We start from the raw sequence: 15,601 nt of genomic DNA, 5'->3' as shown, positions 1-15,601 counted from the left end.
GAAGGTAACCGGCTGGGGTCACGCTTGCTCTGAAACTCAGACCCACATCAAAGATGCCCCAGTGAGGACCTAACACCCCTGTGGCATCTGCTTTCTCTTGGGGTGCACTGATAAGTGTGTGCTACAAGGAGTAGCTCAAGACAGACAATGTAGAAGCTGTGAAAGCGGCTTAAACAAAAACACTGGAGACTGACCCTACCCTCTGTGTTTGACAAGCCTTGCGTTCTTTGTGCTGACAAGCTGTGCATCGTAACCCTTCCTCCTGTGTCTTCCTGCAGCCTCCTGACCTCAGCCTCCAGCCTGATTTGCACATCACCATCTCATCAGTCCTGCTTACCTCTGCCCCTCTTTAACAGCAAAATGTGGCATTGCTCTCAGGTATCGCCACAGCCCTGTCCTCATACAGCCAACCTAAGTGGGACTGCAAACTGGATTGCATTCAGGGGAGGGCTATTTATTATTCTGTGTTGCCACAGCTCCTTCTCCACAGAGACCCTCTGTGGCTGTTTCCTAGGCACTGCTGTCATAAATAGGATTAATACTGATTAGATGACCGACAGAATAATCAGTCGCTGTTTACATATTTATCATCTGAGGCATACAAAATGCAAAAGCTCTCTGCACTTCTGGAATTTTATATGTGCTTTGTAGATGCTAACACAGATTTTGGGTAAGGACTGATGGGAAAAGTGCCCAGGCAAACATCTACACAAATATTGCAGCGCCCTTCAGAAGAGAGTTTTTGTTAGTTTTATTGTTACAACATGCGCAATGCTCCCAGAACTTTTCTCGTAAATGAATGGTTACATACACATGGGTATACATTTTTAAAGCAACCTGCATCATTTCCAAGAAATGACAAGTATAATACTTTCTAAAAACCTCTCTTCCCCATTATGTGATCTGAAATGCAATGTTAACGATCTTTCAATAAGAAAACAACAACAAAATATGCAATTTCTGCCTCAGGCTGTAGCCAACTTGCACTGCTCTGATCACTTAAAAAGACTGAAAAATGGATCTCCATGTTGCATGAGTATATCTTACACCTGGAGAACAGCTGGCATAATACTTATATATTCTGCTCATCAGCTTCTGAGATTGCAGGCTAGCATGGGGTATACTGCGTTCTGATAAATCTGCCTGGTAAAGGCAGACTTGATAAAGGTCTGTTCCTAGCCTTCATAACATAAAGCTGGCAGGAACACGTGCTGCATCTCTATCACTAAAAAATTTGCAAATAGTACCTGGTTGAGCAGCTAGAACACAAGACCACCCAAATGAAAAACCTGCAAATAATTAAGTAGTCAGCCTGAGATTTCCCAGTCATGATGACGGTGATGCGGTGGAACAAGTAAGCCAGGATTGGCTGGCCATCACTGTTGATGTGAAAGGGAAGAGGCTGATCTCCAGTTAGCAACCATGGAAGGTCCGGATGGGGTGGGAAAGGCAGTGGTAAGGGCTGAAGAATGCTGGCATTTGTGCAAGTATCTTTGCATGAGTATGACATTGGTCTGAAATCTGTCCTGTTGGAGATTAAAGTAATTTTTGTTCCCAAAGTAACTTTATTTCTCTACTGTCTGGGGAAAATGACAAAAACCCGTGTTTTTCTCCTGTTGACAAATTCTGCCACAAGGTATATCTACAACACAGATCTCTGAATTGCAAGCAGTGACTGACTGCAGGAGTCTAAATGGGATTGGGAGCATCCCTCTTGTGTCTTGAATACTTGACATCAAATCACTGGAGGTAACAACTCTTCCCCTATGCTGAGTGTTCAGTCTTGAAGTTCCCTGCTTGTAAACAGGAGATGACACGGCAGAGAGTACTTCTCTATTGGGACTATCTCTTTTTGTTTTCTTTTTTTTTTCTGGTGGGGTACTGAGTCCTGCAAGCACTCTATGGGTTTATTTTATCACTGCCACCTCTGGGCTCCTTCAGCCTCTTTTCTGCCCATGGAGAGAACAGGGAAAGGACAGTACAGCCTGTGTATTTCTTCCCTGATATTTATCAACTCATGAAATATGAAAACTATCTTATTTTAAATTGTGCTGTCTGTTGAAAGAGATGCTCAAATGGGATGAAGTGAGTGGAAATCTACCCATCACAGGTCCAGCCATGTTCTGTTTTTTTTGTGTTAGGGTACAGCAGGGGCCAGGGGGTCCTGGGGCTGGGACCAGTGGGGGCTCCCCTTGGGTGGGCAGAGCAGGGTCTCACCAGCCTTCACCTTCAGCAGCGGTGTGTGCCCTGGGAGCAAAGCATGCCAGGCATCAGCCCATAGGTCAGGGTTGGGTCAGTAGGGCCCATGGGCATCTTGCAGGTGTGATAAAGAAGTCTGTAGAATATGAATATTTCATTGTTTCAGAGGCATTGATGCCAAAAACTTTTCTTTGTTATCCAGCATGTTTGTGGGGTGTTGCAAGAAATGGCAGTGAAAAGCTACTCACCTGGGTATGAGTGTTCTTCCTTGAAGAGGCAGTTATATTGGAATAAGAGCTGACAGATGAGGTGGTATTCAAATCATCCGTGCTGAGGTTGTCAAGAGTGTCACTGAGACCACTACTAACTGAGCTGCTGTCATCCCAGCTGCAGAGAAAGGAGCATGTCTACTTTACATACTGTGTGTCAACAGACAGAAAGCATCTCAAGATGAATACATGCAATTACTTACTATTCAAGAGCTTTACCAGAAAAATTTCAGTAATATATCTCAATGTGCAATGAATATTATTAGTTTTCAGACTTTTTAATTAATTTTTCACTCACTATCAAATGGTTGCTTGTTCAATTAATGAAAGACCCAGGTGCCTTTTGAAAAATTAACATCGGGTCTAGGTGTAAGTCATTAGAAGAGGTTGTTTCATGCTTCACCGCAATCACATTCAGTACGCTGGCAGGGAAATCCATTAAACCTACCTGGTATTGCTAGCCAAAGCCTTATTAATAGCTTGGAGAACACCTGATGGATTTCCAAGCTACAGAAAAATAAAAGGACTATCTCTTCTGCAGCCTAATCAGCTGTCAGCAGGAAGCTAGTATTTCCAAAAGTTTTATTTTCTTGTCTTCATCCTTTGTCTAGTGGGTGCAATGTCATCAAAATAGGATTCCCTGACAATACAGTCACCAGAGTTGACAGAGAGCACATTAAACATCTCTCAGGAAACACAGGCTGCCAACACTTCTGCTTTGGGAGATTGAGGGAGAGGATGCAAATGAGAGAAAGGCTACTCTTACAGAAATGCCATTTACATATTCTCACAAAAACCTTGCTTTTGCACGGAAGGAAGGTTGATCTGTGTTTCTCAGACTTTTCCCTACACAGCTGCTTCTCCATGGTGTTACATTATGACTCCTTGCTTATTGCCATCTACAGCGGTATACTCCCAGTTTTGCTGCATCTCCACCTGTTAATCTTGTTTTGGATTATCCCCAGGCCACAGAATTTGAAAAATATTCACCTTATCACTTCCAGTGGGATTAATCTCCTATAGTTTTAGCTATATAAAAGTTAGTTATCTCATTTAAGCTATCTATCTAGGTACAGTACAAAGAAGCAGGCTCCTCTAGGAGGTAAGTCATCCTGGTTTAAAACATCTCGGGTTTCTGGGGTGAACTGCCCGCTGAAGGTGCCTCTTTATGTCTTTCCCTCTCCTAGAGATGAGAGGGTTGATGCAGCCTGTTCTAGACACATCTGGAGAGAAAAAGCTAGGTGACATGTTTAGGGGTGTTAGTAAAGTTAAAACACAAGAGAGAGTACGTAATATCCTTGTTTTGCTGTAGGCTATGTCATGAGCCGCCTCTCATAAAAAGTCTAAAATTCAATCCCACAGTGGAGTTAGAGCTCAGTACTATTGCTGCTGGTCATTCAGAGCAAACAAGTGAAATATCTGTGAATCCTTATTTTATGTGGTGTTTTGGGAGATTAGATTCACTTGTCTGCTTCTTCGTGAAAGGCTTTAGAAAGTCATAACAGCAGTGACAGTGTACTGCATGGTACAAAATGTGTGCTGATGTATCAGAAAGTTCAGTGCACTGGTTTTGTATCATAGCAACTGCAGCAAGCATTACCTTCATTTTGCAAAAGGTAGAAAAGCACATTAGTAAGCCAGCTCAGTGACAAGATAAACATATTTCAGAGGGCAAGAGTTTATTACAGTGCTGCAGTTTTCACCGTTGAGCACAATGACTACAAATAAATATGTCTTCTGCTACATTTCCAGGTAATATGCACAGGAGTAACAATAATAAAATTTAATATCTAAGTGATTACAATATCATACCTTATAGGCTGCCCACATTCACCTAAGAACCATCTCTGAAGCACTAGTCATTTATGCTTTCTGTATTTTTCACTGTCTAATGTGATACGGAATTTCATTGATACTAAAAATCGTTATTCAAATGCTATGCAGCGCATGGGAAGATACCTTGTATAGGAGTGTAAAGACTGAGAACCCTAAAGATGGATAAAAATCTAAGTAATATTAAATGTGGTTAGGTTTTAGAAAAGATAATACTCCCTTCTTAAAAGATACCTTAAAAAAGGGAAAAAGAAATCATAAGCCAGATCCAAAATGAGATATACTGGATACTTTCACAAGCAGCACGAATTTTTAATGTATGACATTCATGTTTCATGACCATCACTTTTCTGAGTCTACCCTAAACCCCTGAGGACCAAGATCAATGTTTAATTCTGTTTCTCTATGTTTGTTTGTTATTTTACTCTGGTTTCATTTCTGGTCCTTCATTTCACTCTCCTTTTTCTCTGTAAGAAGATTCACATTTTCTAAACTCTGAAATAGTTCAGCTGAGTCACAGAAGATTAACATATTATCTACAGCTGAGGTTTTCAGGCAACAATGACTGTGATCATGTTTTCTTTCTATTATGACTTCTTTGTGGTGGTTCATACCCATCACACCTCACTCACCAGTGGATTATTAGTGGGTCTGGGAACACTCACATCCATCTTGTAAGATATATAGAAGATTATTTTGACACGTCCACTACTGACCTTTCAGAGTCATCACTATATTTGTCCGGATTTTTTTTTTCTTTTATGATAGGTGCTTAGGATATTTTCTAAATCTGGGGGCTTTCTTACCCCCATATTTCTTCTAATATTCAGTATGACTCAAAAAAAAAGGAATATCCAAAATCTCTTTCTTTCCTGTATGGCATTTTTCTAAGGACTATTAGAGAAACTGATTCCTACTTGAAACAACTTTTGTACCAACCTTTTGAAAATACATAGTAAAAATGGAAAACTCCAACAACACAGACTGTATCAGCCATCCTTTTTAAAATGAAGATCATTGTTCTGTGCTTATTTTAGTGCATTGTCCAGAGCTGTTTTAAAATGTTCATACAGCTAGATTTTCTATCTTTCAATACTGTTTCCACCTTTTCAGCCTTCTTGCCGCTGTCTGGACAGTATAGTTGCTATCAGATGAGTTAATATAATTTTTGGATAATGAAGAAGCCTAATTTATAATTGGGAAAAAAATCTTAATTATCCATATTGATTTCTTCTTTAAATAACAAATGTATGATAAACAAATCTAGTAGCATTAGATGTGCATCACCTTGAGACTAAAAAGGCATTCTTGGAAGCCTGCAGCTAATTCTCATTATAATTCTTGTTCTTGTTCCTCCTACCCCTCAACAAAACAGTATTTATCATCAAATTGTACCTAAGTGACTTAATATAGGCTTTGAATACATTGGCTAAGATTAAGCTTCCATTTTCATTCCATTTTTCATTTACTTTTTTTCATCCATCCTACAGAGTTTATGACAGGTCAGGTTAGTACTGCTGTTTATTAATGCCTGACACCACTTCCCTTTTTAAAACCACATTTTAGCTACTTATAACTTTGGCAAAATCTGCTTATTTTTCTTGTTGGGTGCCAGCCTCAGGTTGATTTCTTTGAAAAAAAAAGTCAGCAAATGCAGTTCAGCTATCTGGGAGACTGAGGATAAGAGAAAAATGCCTTTTTTTGACAAGTTCTGGCAACCTTTTCTCTGAGAAACCCCTGGATCCCAAGAAGAACTCAAGATGAACCTTAAAATTCAGCAAGCCATAATACTGACATTAAGGCTGTGCATTTTGCTGTTTCTAAAAAAAAATCCTCTCTAATCCGAACAATTTATAAATCTCTTCAAAATCACTCTTTGCATATGCATGACAGATTTTTTTTTCAGCTAACTGACCAGAAGTTCCTCCCTACCCAGCAGCCCAGCTCAGCCTGCTGTTGTGTTACATAGTTCCATGTTCAAACCGGCAAATGGAGAGCAAGCAAACAGCCCAGCAGTCACTACTCTCATTGTGAATGTAGGTAACAACACAGTTTTTGACAACACAACCAGATACTATTTTTTTCTCTAGAAACACTTCATTAATTTAGTTCTTATAAGAGGTCTGCTCTAGGAGTGAATCTGAATTTTGCATTAAAGCAAGCTGCCTTCTGTCATTTTTCAAAGTTGAAATACTTCCATAAGACAAGGGACAATATGAAGCATGATTGATGCCCCTGGTGTACCAGACTCCCTGCAACCTGCAAGGTATTAGGTAACTGGTTTAACCAACATTTTTAATAAGCCAGACACCAACAGAGAGCTTCTAATTTTCTTTAGAGCTTAGCATCTGACTTGCAAAGATGTAATGCAAGCAAATGTGTGCTTTGAACCTATAGTTTGCCACAGGGGTATCTTAAAATTTAGGTTACCAGCAACTCGAACTGCATGTCAAAAATTAGCAGCTATTTTTGGCCTTGCTATTGCTGTACCTCAGCTTTCCATCCATAAAATGGACAAAATACATGCACAAATGAGTTTTAAAACACAGTCTCTGATAACTGGATGCTCAAACAATACACTAGAAAGCACATTCTAAGGCTTTAAAAGCCCCTTTCTTTTTAGAAAAATGTTCAAATGGCATGATAAATGAAACATAGGGCTGCACATGATAAATAATGAGGAATACAAAAAAACCACTGAGTAACTGCTTTGAAACCGAACATCCTCAATATACGCATTATATAAAATAAGGATGCTTGAGACTGAGGATGCTGGTGATGAAACCATGATCGCCTAAAAATGAATGTGCACAAGAAATCTGAATTAAGGTTATGCAGGCAACCTTTTTGTTACTTCTGAGTGCTTTTACAACCTTACTCTTTTCACACAGCATGAATAACATTCAGCTTTATCAACTTTAAAATCTGGTAATTCCAACACTTCAGTCATACACAGGGCTGAATTTGAGCAGGAAAGCTGTACAGCAGCAGGAATGCCCCTTCACCTTGGAAGCTAGAAAAAGCGTGCCCAACCATGCGATAGCTGCCGAGGGGTGGCTTCCCTTCAATCCCCTGGTTAGATTTATGGCCACTGTGTTACAGCCTTCACTCAGAAACATACCTCATGTTCTGTGAGTCTGCCCAGGCTCTTTGCAGTAACATTACCAATATTTTTTCTGCTTAGGTCACCTGTATTTTAATTTGATGCACTAGGTGTGCCTATGAGATTATTTGCACTAGCTAAAACTCAACCTCTAATTCTAGCTTGTGTCTTTCAAATCTGAATAGTTCTTGCCCATTTTGAAGAAAGAAATAACATTCCTGCTAGAGAAGACTTCCACATTGTCTCTGTAATTGCTGAAGGTGGCTATGAATATTGTACACATCCCAATGCTTCAAAAACTGTTCCAAATTCTTCAGACAAAGTTCCAACTCCTTGATCATATCAAATACTCCATGCAGTTGAGGAATCCACAACTTGCTATCTACACAATTGGTTAGTCTCCACTATCACTCTTTGTCTCCCTTTCATTAGTGTGCATCAGTATTGGAAAGATCTCTGCATAATAATCCTCTCATTGACCTTTCCATGGCATAGTTGTTCTAGAAATAGCAAGGTGTCTGAAGTCAAAATACCCAGTGCTTAACATCAGTATGTAGAGCTGAATAAAGATTATAAACATATTCCCACAAGCATTCCCTCAAATGGAAAGATAAATTGCACCTAGCTGTGCTCATGACACTTTTCTGTTTGCTTTCCACAAGTATTTGGGTTTTTTTGCTTGAAAATAATCCAATCCTGAGTTCACGTACTGAAGTATATGAACTAAATAAGGAATATTTTATGTGGGATAAGACATTATTTCACAGAGCAGGCAAACAAGTAACAGAGCTTTAGGGCACAGATGCAATGAAACAAGCCAGATAATACTTGATTGTACCCTACATAATGAAGACCTGCAGAAATATGCAACAAATTTTTCTAGATGTTTTGCATGATGACTGAAAATACCAAATGCAGTGCATTGAGACAACAACGAATCCTGAAGGTACGTGACAAAAGGAAGTGGTATTAACAATCTGTTAGCTTCATGGATACCTAAAATATTCCCCTTTCACAGTACTTGTTTCAGAAAATCAAAGCACTCTCTAATTGCAGACAAGACATGGTGGACCACTCAACCACAATATTGTTCCTTCCACCCTTCCTGTTTCTATTTTCAGTAATTTCCTACAAGCTCTTAAACTTGCCAGCTCAGCTAAGTCCATCATGCTGATAAGCTGGGCCAGTGCCTGGAATTTGTTTCAACATTGGCATACTTCATTAATTTTTGAGAGCACCTCCAGCCAAAGTGGCTTAAGTATGCAAATGAAAAAGCTTTACACAAGCAGATCATCAGACATATGAAGGCAGCAAGACTCCAATCAATGTGTCATTGAGTCTGCTAGAAAAATATGGTTCCTTCAATGCATTCAGCCCTTGGCATAGTTTGACAAGTTGCTGGCATTTTTTGCTTTAGTTCTTTACCTGTTTTTGCAAGCTGAAGCAGGAACTACACCTTGCAGAATACAGCTCTAAAAAACAAAACCAAAACCTTTCTTCTTAAAACATTGATTTAATCAGAATAACTGTTCTATTTAGGGAGGTTTGTAACTCTGTACGAAAAATATCACTTTATTTGTCACATGCTTTGTACTGCACATGAAGGGCTTTAGACTACAGTAGTAGACCTACAGTCCTTGCGTGTCTTGCTTAGGAATGAGAAATTTTTAGTCACATTCTTGCTAATGCCAGTGGAACTCACATATCCCCAGGGACCTGTGTGTGGGTTTGGGATTCAGGGAATCTGAACAAACACATTTAGCAAAACAACCCTTACTTGCTTTTTATAGCAAATCTGAGCTTTCAAAATGTGAAAACACTTTTAAACACTTTAAATCATTCATTACCATAGTGGCTACATACAGGACAGTGCCCACATGTATTTCTCCTGCTGGGGGGAATGGTCTTAAGAGCACAAAAGAGATAACTGAGATCATGAAAAAAAAAAAGTAACATTTGGGGTTAAACAGAAACTTAACTCCTGAGTGTGTGTTTGAGGATTTACAAATCCACACTAAGCGCAGATCAAAGACAAGCAGTGGGGTGTTATCCCTTCCTCTGGCTGCACACAGCTGGCTGTTTCATGTCAATGAATCCTCAGATGATGCAGGTCTCCATGTCCCTCTCTTAGAGCCTCTGGATTGAGGTTTGATTTATAGAGCCTACACAACTGTTCATAGAAACAGTAGAGGTATGAAAAAGAGACACAACTGCTTTGATTAGTATAGCCTGCTTCCATGTTTGCCAAATAAGATGTTAGTACGCTAGTCCTTTGCAGTGGCTAGGACTGGGACACCCTCAGTTATACTGGACAGTTACTTCATTAGGCAATAGTGCCCTAAAAAAACAAAGTCCCCAAATTTAGTCACCTGTGAAGTGAGCAGCTACCTGGAATCTAAGACCATTCGTGTCAGTGATGTGCAAGACATCTACATTAGCTTTGAGTTAGCAAACCAAAGATTGGCATTTAATCCCCTAGGTGGTCAGGAGACAAAGGCAGGTACATCCTAAGGGTATGCAGGAGAGACTGGAGAGAGATCAGTGAGGCAGAGGTATTAAACTAGATGCGCACAGTAGAAAGCTTGAACTTAGTATACCTTTCCTTACTCTACTCATACAAGTTAAGCCCTGCAAGAGGAAGGTAGAACTCGTCGACCATCAGTCTGTGTTTAAGCTAGTCCCACACACATAAAATCCATAGAACAATGCTAAATCCGTCTCCACAACACACTCCATGGAGGTAGATGTTGTTTCTGTACAGCATACCGGTAAAGTGAGTATTAACATGCAGTCCAGGCTGCTGCCATGAACCGTCCTCTCTGACATATCCATATTTCAGGATACGTTTCAGGAGAGTAAGGCAGAATTTGGCCTAAAATAAAGACTTTATAGCTACTCCCCTAACTGACTTTCGAGAACAGAAATGATCTCTTAGCTCATTAAGAAGAAAAGACAAGAAAATAATTGGACTGTTTTACTTCAAGCAATGCCTCACTAGTGTGCCAATATATCAGCTGGCAAACTTTCTCCTTCAAAGTTCAATTCATCATGAATTAATCTGTTTTAAATCTTTTATTGTGAGCTCAGCTGCTCGTTATTCATAAAACAGCTACGCTGACCCTTCACAGACAGATTCAAGATGGCACAGAGTTCATAAAATCAATACTTTGTTTCAATCCACAGGCTGTGAGAGCCAAACCCCAGGCCCTGAATCAAACCAGAAACTTGCAAGGGCTATAAATTTCATTATAGCTATTCTATCCTCACAGCTAAATGAAAACATCACCAGCTGGACTCATATTTCACCACCTTCTCCTCAGCAAGTGTAATGCATTACCTGTCATACCCAAACAAGGCAGCCACTGAAGCGTTAATCCTGAATTACTTTGAGGTCATGGATAGAAAAATCATGCCATGTACTTTTCAAAATGGATGTCCTCAGCATATTCTAAGGAAAATTGTTTACAAAATAAAAACAATAGCAATGCATTTACACATCTGCTTTCATGCAATATCACTTTGGGAAGATTTTTTATTTCATGTTTGAAAACTTTTTGTAAGAAGATCCAATTAGAAAATTATATCCTACCACAGAAATTACTTCTAGCCCAAGAGCACAATCAGAGCAAAATGCATTTTTGCAAGGTCAGTGTATTCCATATTTCTTCTTCGAAGCATTTAATAAGTGCTTTAAGAAATAATTTGCTTTTAAAGCCTGAAGGAAAAGAAAACTCTAATTGATGGAAGATACACATTTTTTCTGGTAATTATACATACCTTGTAAAACCTCCATACCCACACCTCAGGATCTGAATAAGTCTTTGCCAGAACCCCTTCTGGTTTCCACTTATTTCTGAATACAATGCTTAATCTGACATGATAGGGACAGCAGAAAGTCATTAACTAGCTCTAAAATCATAACAGAATGTATCAACAAGCAGAAGGAACTTTGCAAAATGGAATTTAGGCAAGTGTTACTTAAATAAAATAATAAAAATCCAACTGGAAAGATATTTTGGGTTTGGAATGCGCAGTTCTTTTTTTGTATGAGATAGATAAACAGCATCCATTTTTAATTACATTTCAAACAGTCTATAGAAAATAGCAATATATGGGCTGAAGCAAGATGTAAGGAAGTAATTCCATCAAGAACTGTTGACAATGTCATCACAAGCCAAGGGAGAAAAGCTTTTGATGGAATTATCTTCCTGCTGCTGCTTGTTATGTTTCTAATACACTGCTTGGATCCAAGAGATGTTTAAATTTTTTGATTGTAGATTCAGACAAGTTAATTAACATCAGTTGAATGGACATAAATAAACAAATTACAGTGCCTATAAAGTTCTTCAGAAGATACAAAAGCAATATAGAACTCGATTCCTTGGTACCTCGTCACTTTAAGAAGTAAAAATGTTAATTCTTTTCTATATGGTCAGTCTGCATCCCCAAAAGTGAAAAAAGAAATGAGATCCCACAAGCATAAAGAAACATCTCATGAAATCCAAATTTGTATTTGAAGGAAAATCATATTGAAACCAGCACCTTAAACACCCTCAGATAAGCAGAATTTGTCATTCACCTTTGCAAACTGCCAGTCAAGCTTCAGCTGGGAGAGTGGTACTGAAAAATCAAAGGTCTTTACCCAACCTTGTCTTTACAGCATATGAAGAAACCAAACAGATCCTCCTGATAACTTCTGATAACTGAAGGTTCAGAGGAGAACCTTCCCCCGTAATTATTTGCCTGATGTCAAAGTCCTGATTTACTGGTAACCTCCTCTGCTGTGCATGGTCTCTCACGTTCAAGAGCATTTGTTCCTAGAACAACCTGTCCTATTTTTGCTTATGTGCAGAAGCAGGGATTTATTTTTGCTGTTTGTAACTGATCAAACTCAGAAGAAAAAACAAAATGTACACAGCTATGTTAGCAGAATGATGAGAAGTAAATCTCTTCATTCTGGTCATGATACTTATCCTATAAATCTCCATGAAATAGCCAAGACTTAAACCCAGCAGTTTTGTGCAGCTTTGCTGTTGGGGCAAACCAAGTTTTGGAGTTGGTTTTGGCTTGCAAGACAAATTTATTACCCCACATTTTCCTTTGCTGAGGATAGAAAAACGTGGCAGTCAGAGACTAAAACAAATCTGATATATTTAATTAGTAATGTGTCTTTTTAAAAAAATTATTATCTTTTACAATTGTAACATGACAGTAACAAGTTAGTGTGAGGCACCTGCTATCCTTGTCACCTCGTTGCAGCACTCCCTGATCACCTTCCTACCCATTGGCATAACATGGTCCCAGAGCTCGTGGCCCTGCACTGCCATCCGAGGAGTGGGGAGAGCACCCCAGGAGCAGGATGCCTCCCACCACGTGCGAGCACAGTCAGAAAGACAGCCCTTCTGAAAGCGTGGAATTAACTTTACCTGGGAAGTGACTGGAAGCAATGGGCTTCCTCCCGCATACCCTCGTTCAATGTAATTTTTTTCCGGCAGGTCTCAAGCCAAAGTGCTGGTTTTTTGAGTTTAGCAACAAGTTGTGACTGTGGGGAAAAGCTGCTAGTACAATGCCTACAGGACTTCTTCATAGAAATCTTCACCTTTGAAACTCTTTGAGAGCTCAATGCCTGCAAATATTTTCAGAGAACAGGGTAAGCCTATTACCTGAAGCCTAATAGGCTTACTTGCTTGCAGTCAGCATCACGACAACAACCTGTCTGACAAAGGACAAGTTAAGCAGAACTCAAAGCTGTTTCTTCTCCTGGTTTCGTTTGCCAGGACTATCACTCACACTTGTTGCTCATTTCCCAGATTTTTCTGAGTAAAGACCCAGACTGCTGCTTTAGCAGGAAGTAGGAAGGGAATTTCTCCTGCTTCTGCATGACCTGATTTTTAGCATCATTTAGTAAGGAATGAAGGCTTCGATGCTCATGTTCTCTGTGCATGTGGCCTTCAGGCCCTTGCTCATCACTGATCTCTAGGCAAAACTGATGGCTAATTTTAATCAAATTTTGCAGAAAAAGCAAAGGATCAAAAAATTATAGTTTGTAGCTGTCATGCAAATACATAGCCTTATGAAGACAGAGGGAAAGTAGAAGTCTCTCTGAGGGGAAACATACAATATTAATTAAATAGTTCAGATGTACCTGATTCTATACATAAAACCAGACTGCTTAAAAAACCTTCCAAAACCAAAAAACAAAGTTCCTCCAATATAAGGATATGTTTAGTCTCCTTTTAGTAAATAGGTTCATAGAACATTTTAATTCAGCTTTGAGATTTGGAGGTATTTTCCTGATTTTTATTTCCTTCTAGCCTTTTCCCCATGAAGGTCAGGCTGCTGATTTTAGAAAAAAATGGATTTCAGAAATAAACTTGCTTGCAGAGGTTTAGTCATCCTAGCATTTATTTGATATTTTTTTTTCGATTTCCCAAATGTTCAAGATTTTCTTGTTCTGCATTGAAAAGCCATTTGGGCATTCAGGTTATTAACACTGGTTAGTTTTAGATAAATTCTAAGAGTTTGAAGAGTTTAATGTTCTCTTTAATCCCGATTTGTGCCCAGCTTTTGCAGTAATTATAAATGCTATTCATTGGCACCTTATGTTACATTGCTGCTTTTCACATCGTCATTGCTGCATTAAAGGGGATGGAGTCATTTCACATTTAACAGCAATTGTTGAACCGTATTTTTTTACTTCTGCTCAGAGATCACAGCTGGGATCGATTCTACCACTAAAAGTTTTCCAAATATATATATTGTTATTCCATATACTAGTGGTACCCAGTCTTTGTTGGTCCCATAATCTCACTTTAAGAGTCCCTGTGCCATGTGTTTATAATCTTGCCAATGAGGGTAGGAGCTCATTTATGGACCTATTACTTCAGGTTTCAACCTAATCCTTATCTGATTTTTGGAAGTCTGGACAAGAAAGGGTTGTAGAGGTGAGCTGCAGGCCAGGTAATTTACTCAGGTTTCTGAACTATGACAGGGCAAAATACCATGGAGCTATGCAGATACACATAGCTGGAAATTTTCAATCAAAAGTTATTGGACAACTTACTGATTTTTTTGATAGAAAGTTAAGCATCTCAATATTTTAAAAATAAATAATGATTTGCTAAAAGAAATGGAATAATTTAGGAACTAATGTATACGTTTCAGTCAATCTATACTTACATTGTCGTATTAAAATCAGAAATAACACTTTTGCACTGAGAAAAGAGGTGTAATAGAACGCTTCAAATATTCTTTTTATATCTTAGTTTTCAGATATTTCAATGTACTTTATTTGATATATCAATTCATTATGAAAAAATCTACTTAATACTGAATGAAACTACCTTTTCTACAATGAGCCATCTTCAATAAAATATTATATGCTAGTCATGAAAAATTGTCTAGATAATAACATAAGAAAGGATGCTTGAAACAAAACTTTAAAAAGATAATTTCTTTTTTCTTAAATCAAACATACTTCAATTTCTCTTGTGAGAAATTAAAAAAACCCCAAACTTTACTCATAATTTAATGGAAAACCAGAGCCAAAAAATGAGAAATCCCTTTAAAAAGAAACCACAAGTTTTGATCAAATCTCTAAAGGTATGAAAAAAACAACAACAACTAATCTTTCTGCATCCTCAAGTTTTTGGTTTCTTCCTAGTACAATGACAGATAATTCCTGAACGCATTGCTGTATTCTGTTTTGTGAAAAAAAAATTCTTCAAAAAAGAAGAACCCAAAGCCTTTGGAAAACTGTAGTCCTTCTTCTGGATAAAGGAATGCTTCCTTTGGCTGTTTTTAGCTTGAAGTTCAGAGAAACAGCACTTTGAAAGCACCACTTTCAGCTGAAAAGGTGGCAGCGCTAATGTATCTTACTACGAGTTCTCCCTTTCCAAGGGATGGAAATACTGAAATTACTGTTATTGCCTGATGAAAGAGAAAAATGGTGGTCATGGATTCAAGACACTGTTGACAGAGCTTGTCAGCATGGTGTGGATTGCAGGTTTTAAAAAGGGGACCTATTTCAGCCTCTAAGCATCTTCAGCAGGAGAGAAACACTGTCTGATCTCCTTGTAGGCACATAAACAACCTTCCAAGTGGATTTGCTCCCCCAACATATCAGAAGCCATCAAACGTTTAATGAATTTGGTTCTGGCTGTTTCTCAGAGATTCTGGGTGACTGGGAAGCTTGCTG

The 15,601-nt window shown here is 38.7% G+C and overlaps 1 protein-coding gene across 10 annotated transcripts in view; it reads right to left on the bottom strand.

Moving 5' to 3' along the window:
• NAV3 (neuron navigator 3) overlaps nt 1-15,601 on the bottom strand; it is a 494,512-nt gene that overhangs the window by 144,270 nt on the left and 334,641 nt on the right. For all 10 annotated transcript variants that reach the window (XR_013928956.1, XM_080392484.1, XM_080392485.1 and 7 more), the window contains one exon: nt 2,448-2,586. Coding sequence is in view for 9 of the 10 variants with exons in the window: in XM_080392484.1 (XP_080248610.1) it covers nt 2,448-2,586 (139 nt within the window). In the remaining variant the exon portion in view is untranslated. The remainder of the gene's footprint in view (nt 1-2,447; nt 2,587-15,601) is intronic.

The sequence above is a fragment of the Falco punctatus genome (assembly GCF_963210335.1).
Source record: "Falco punctatus genome assembly, chromosome: 6".
NCBI lineage: Eukaryota > Metazoa > Chordata > Aves > Falconiformes > Falconidae > Falco > Falco punctatus.
The sequence above is the reverse complement of the archived record's forward strand: the minus strand, read 5'-3'. Positions and strand labels throughout refer to the sequence as shown.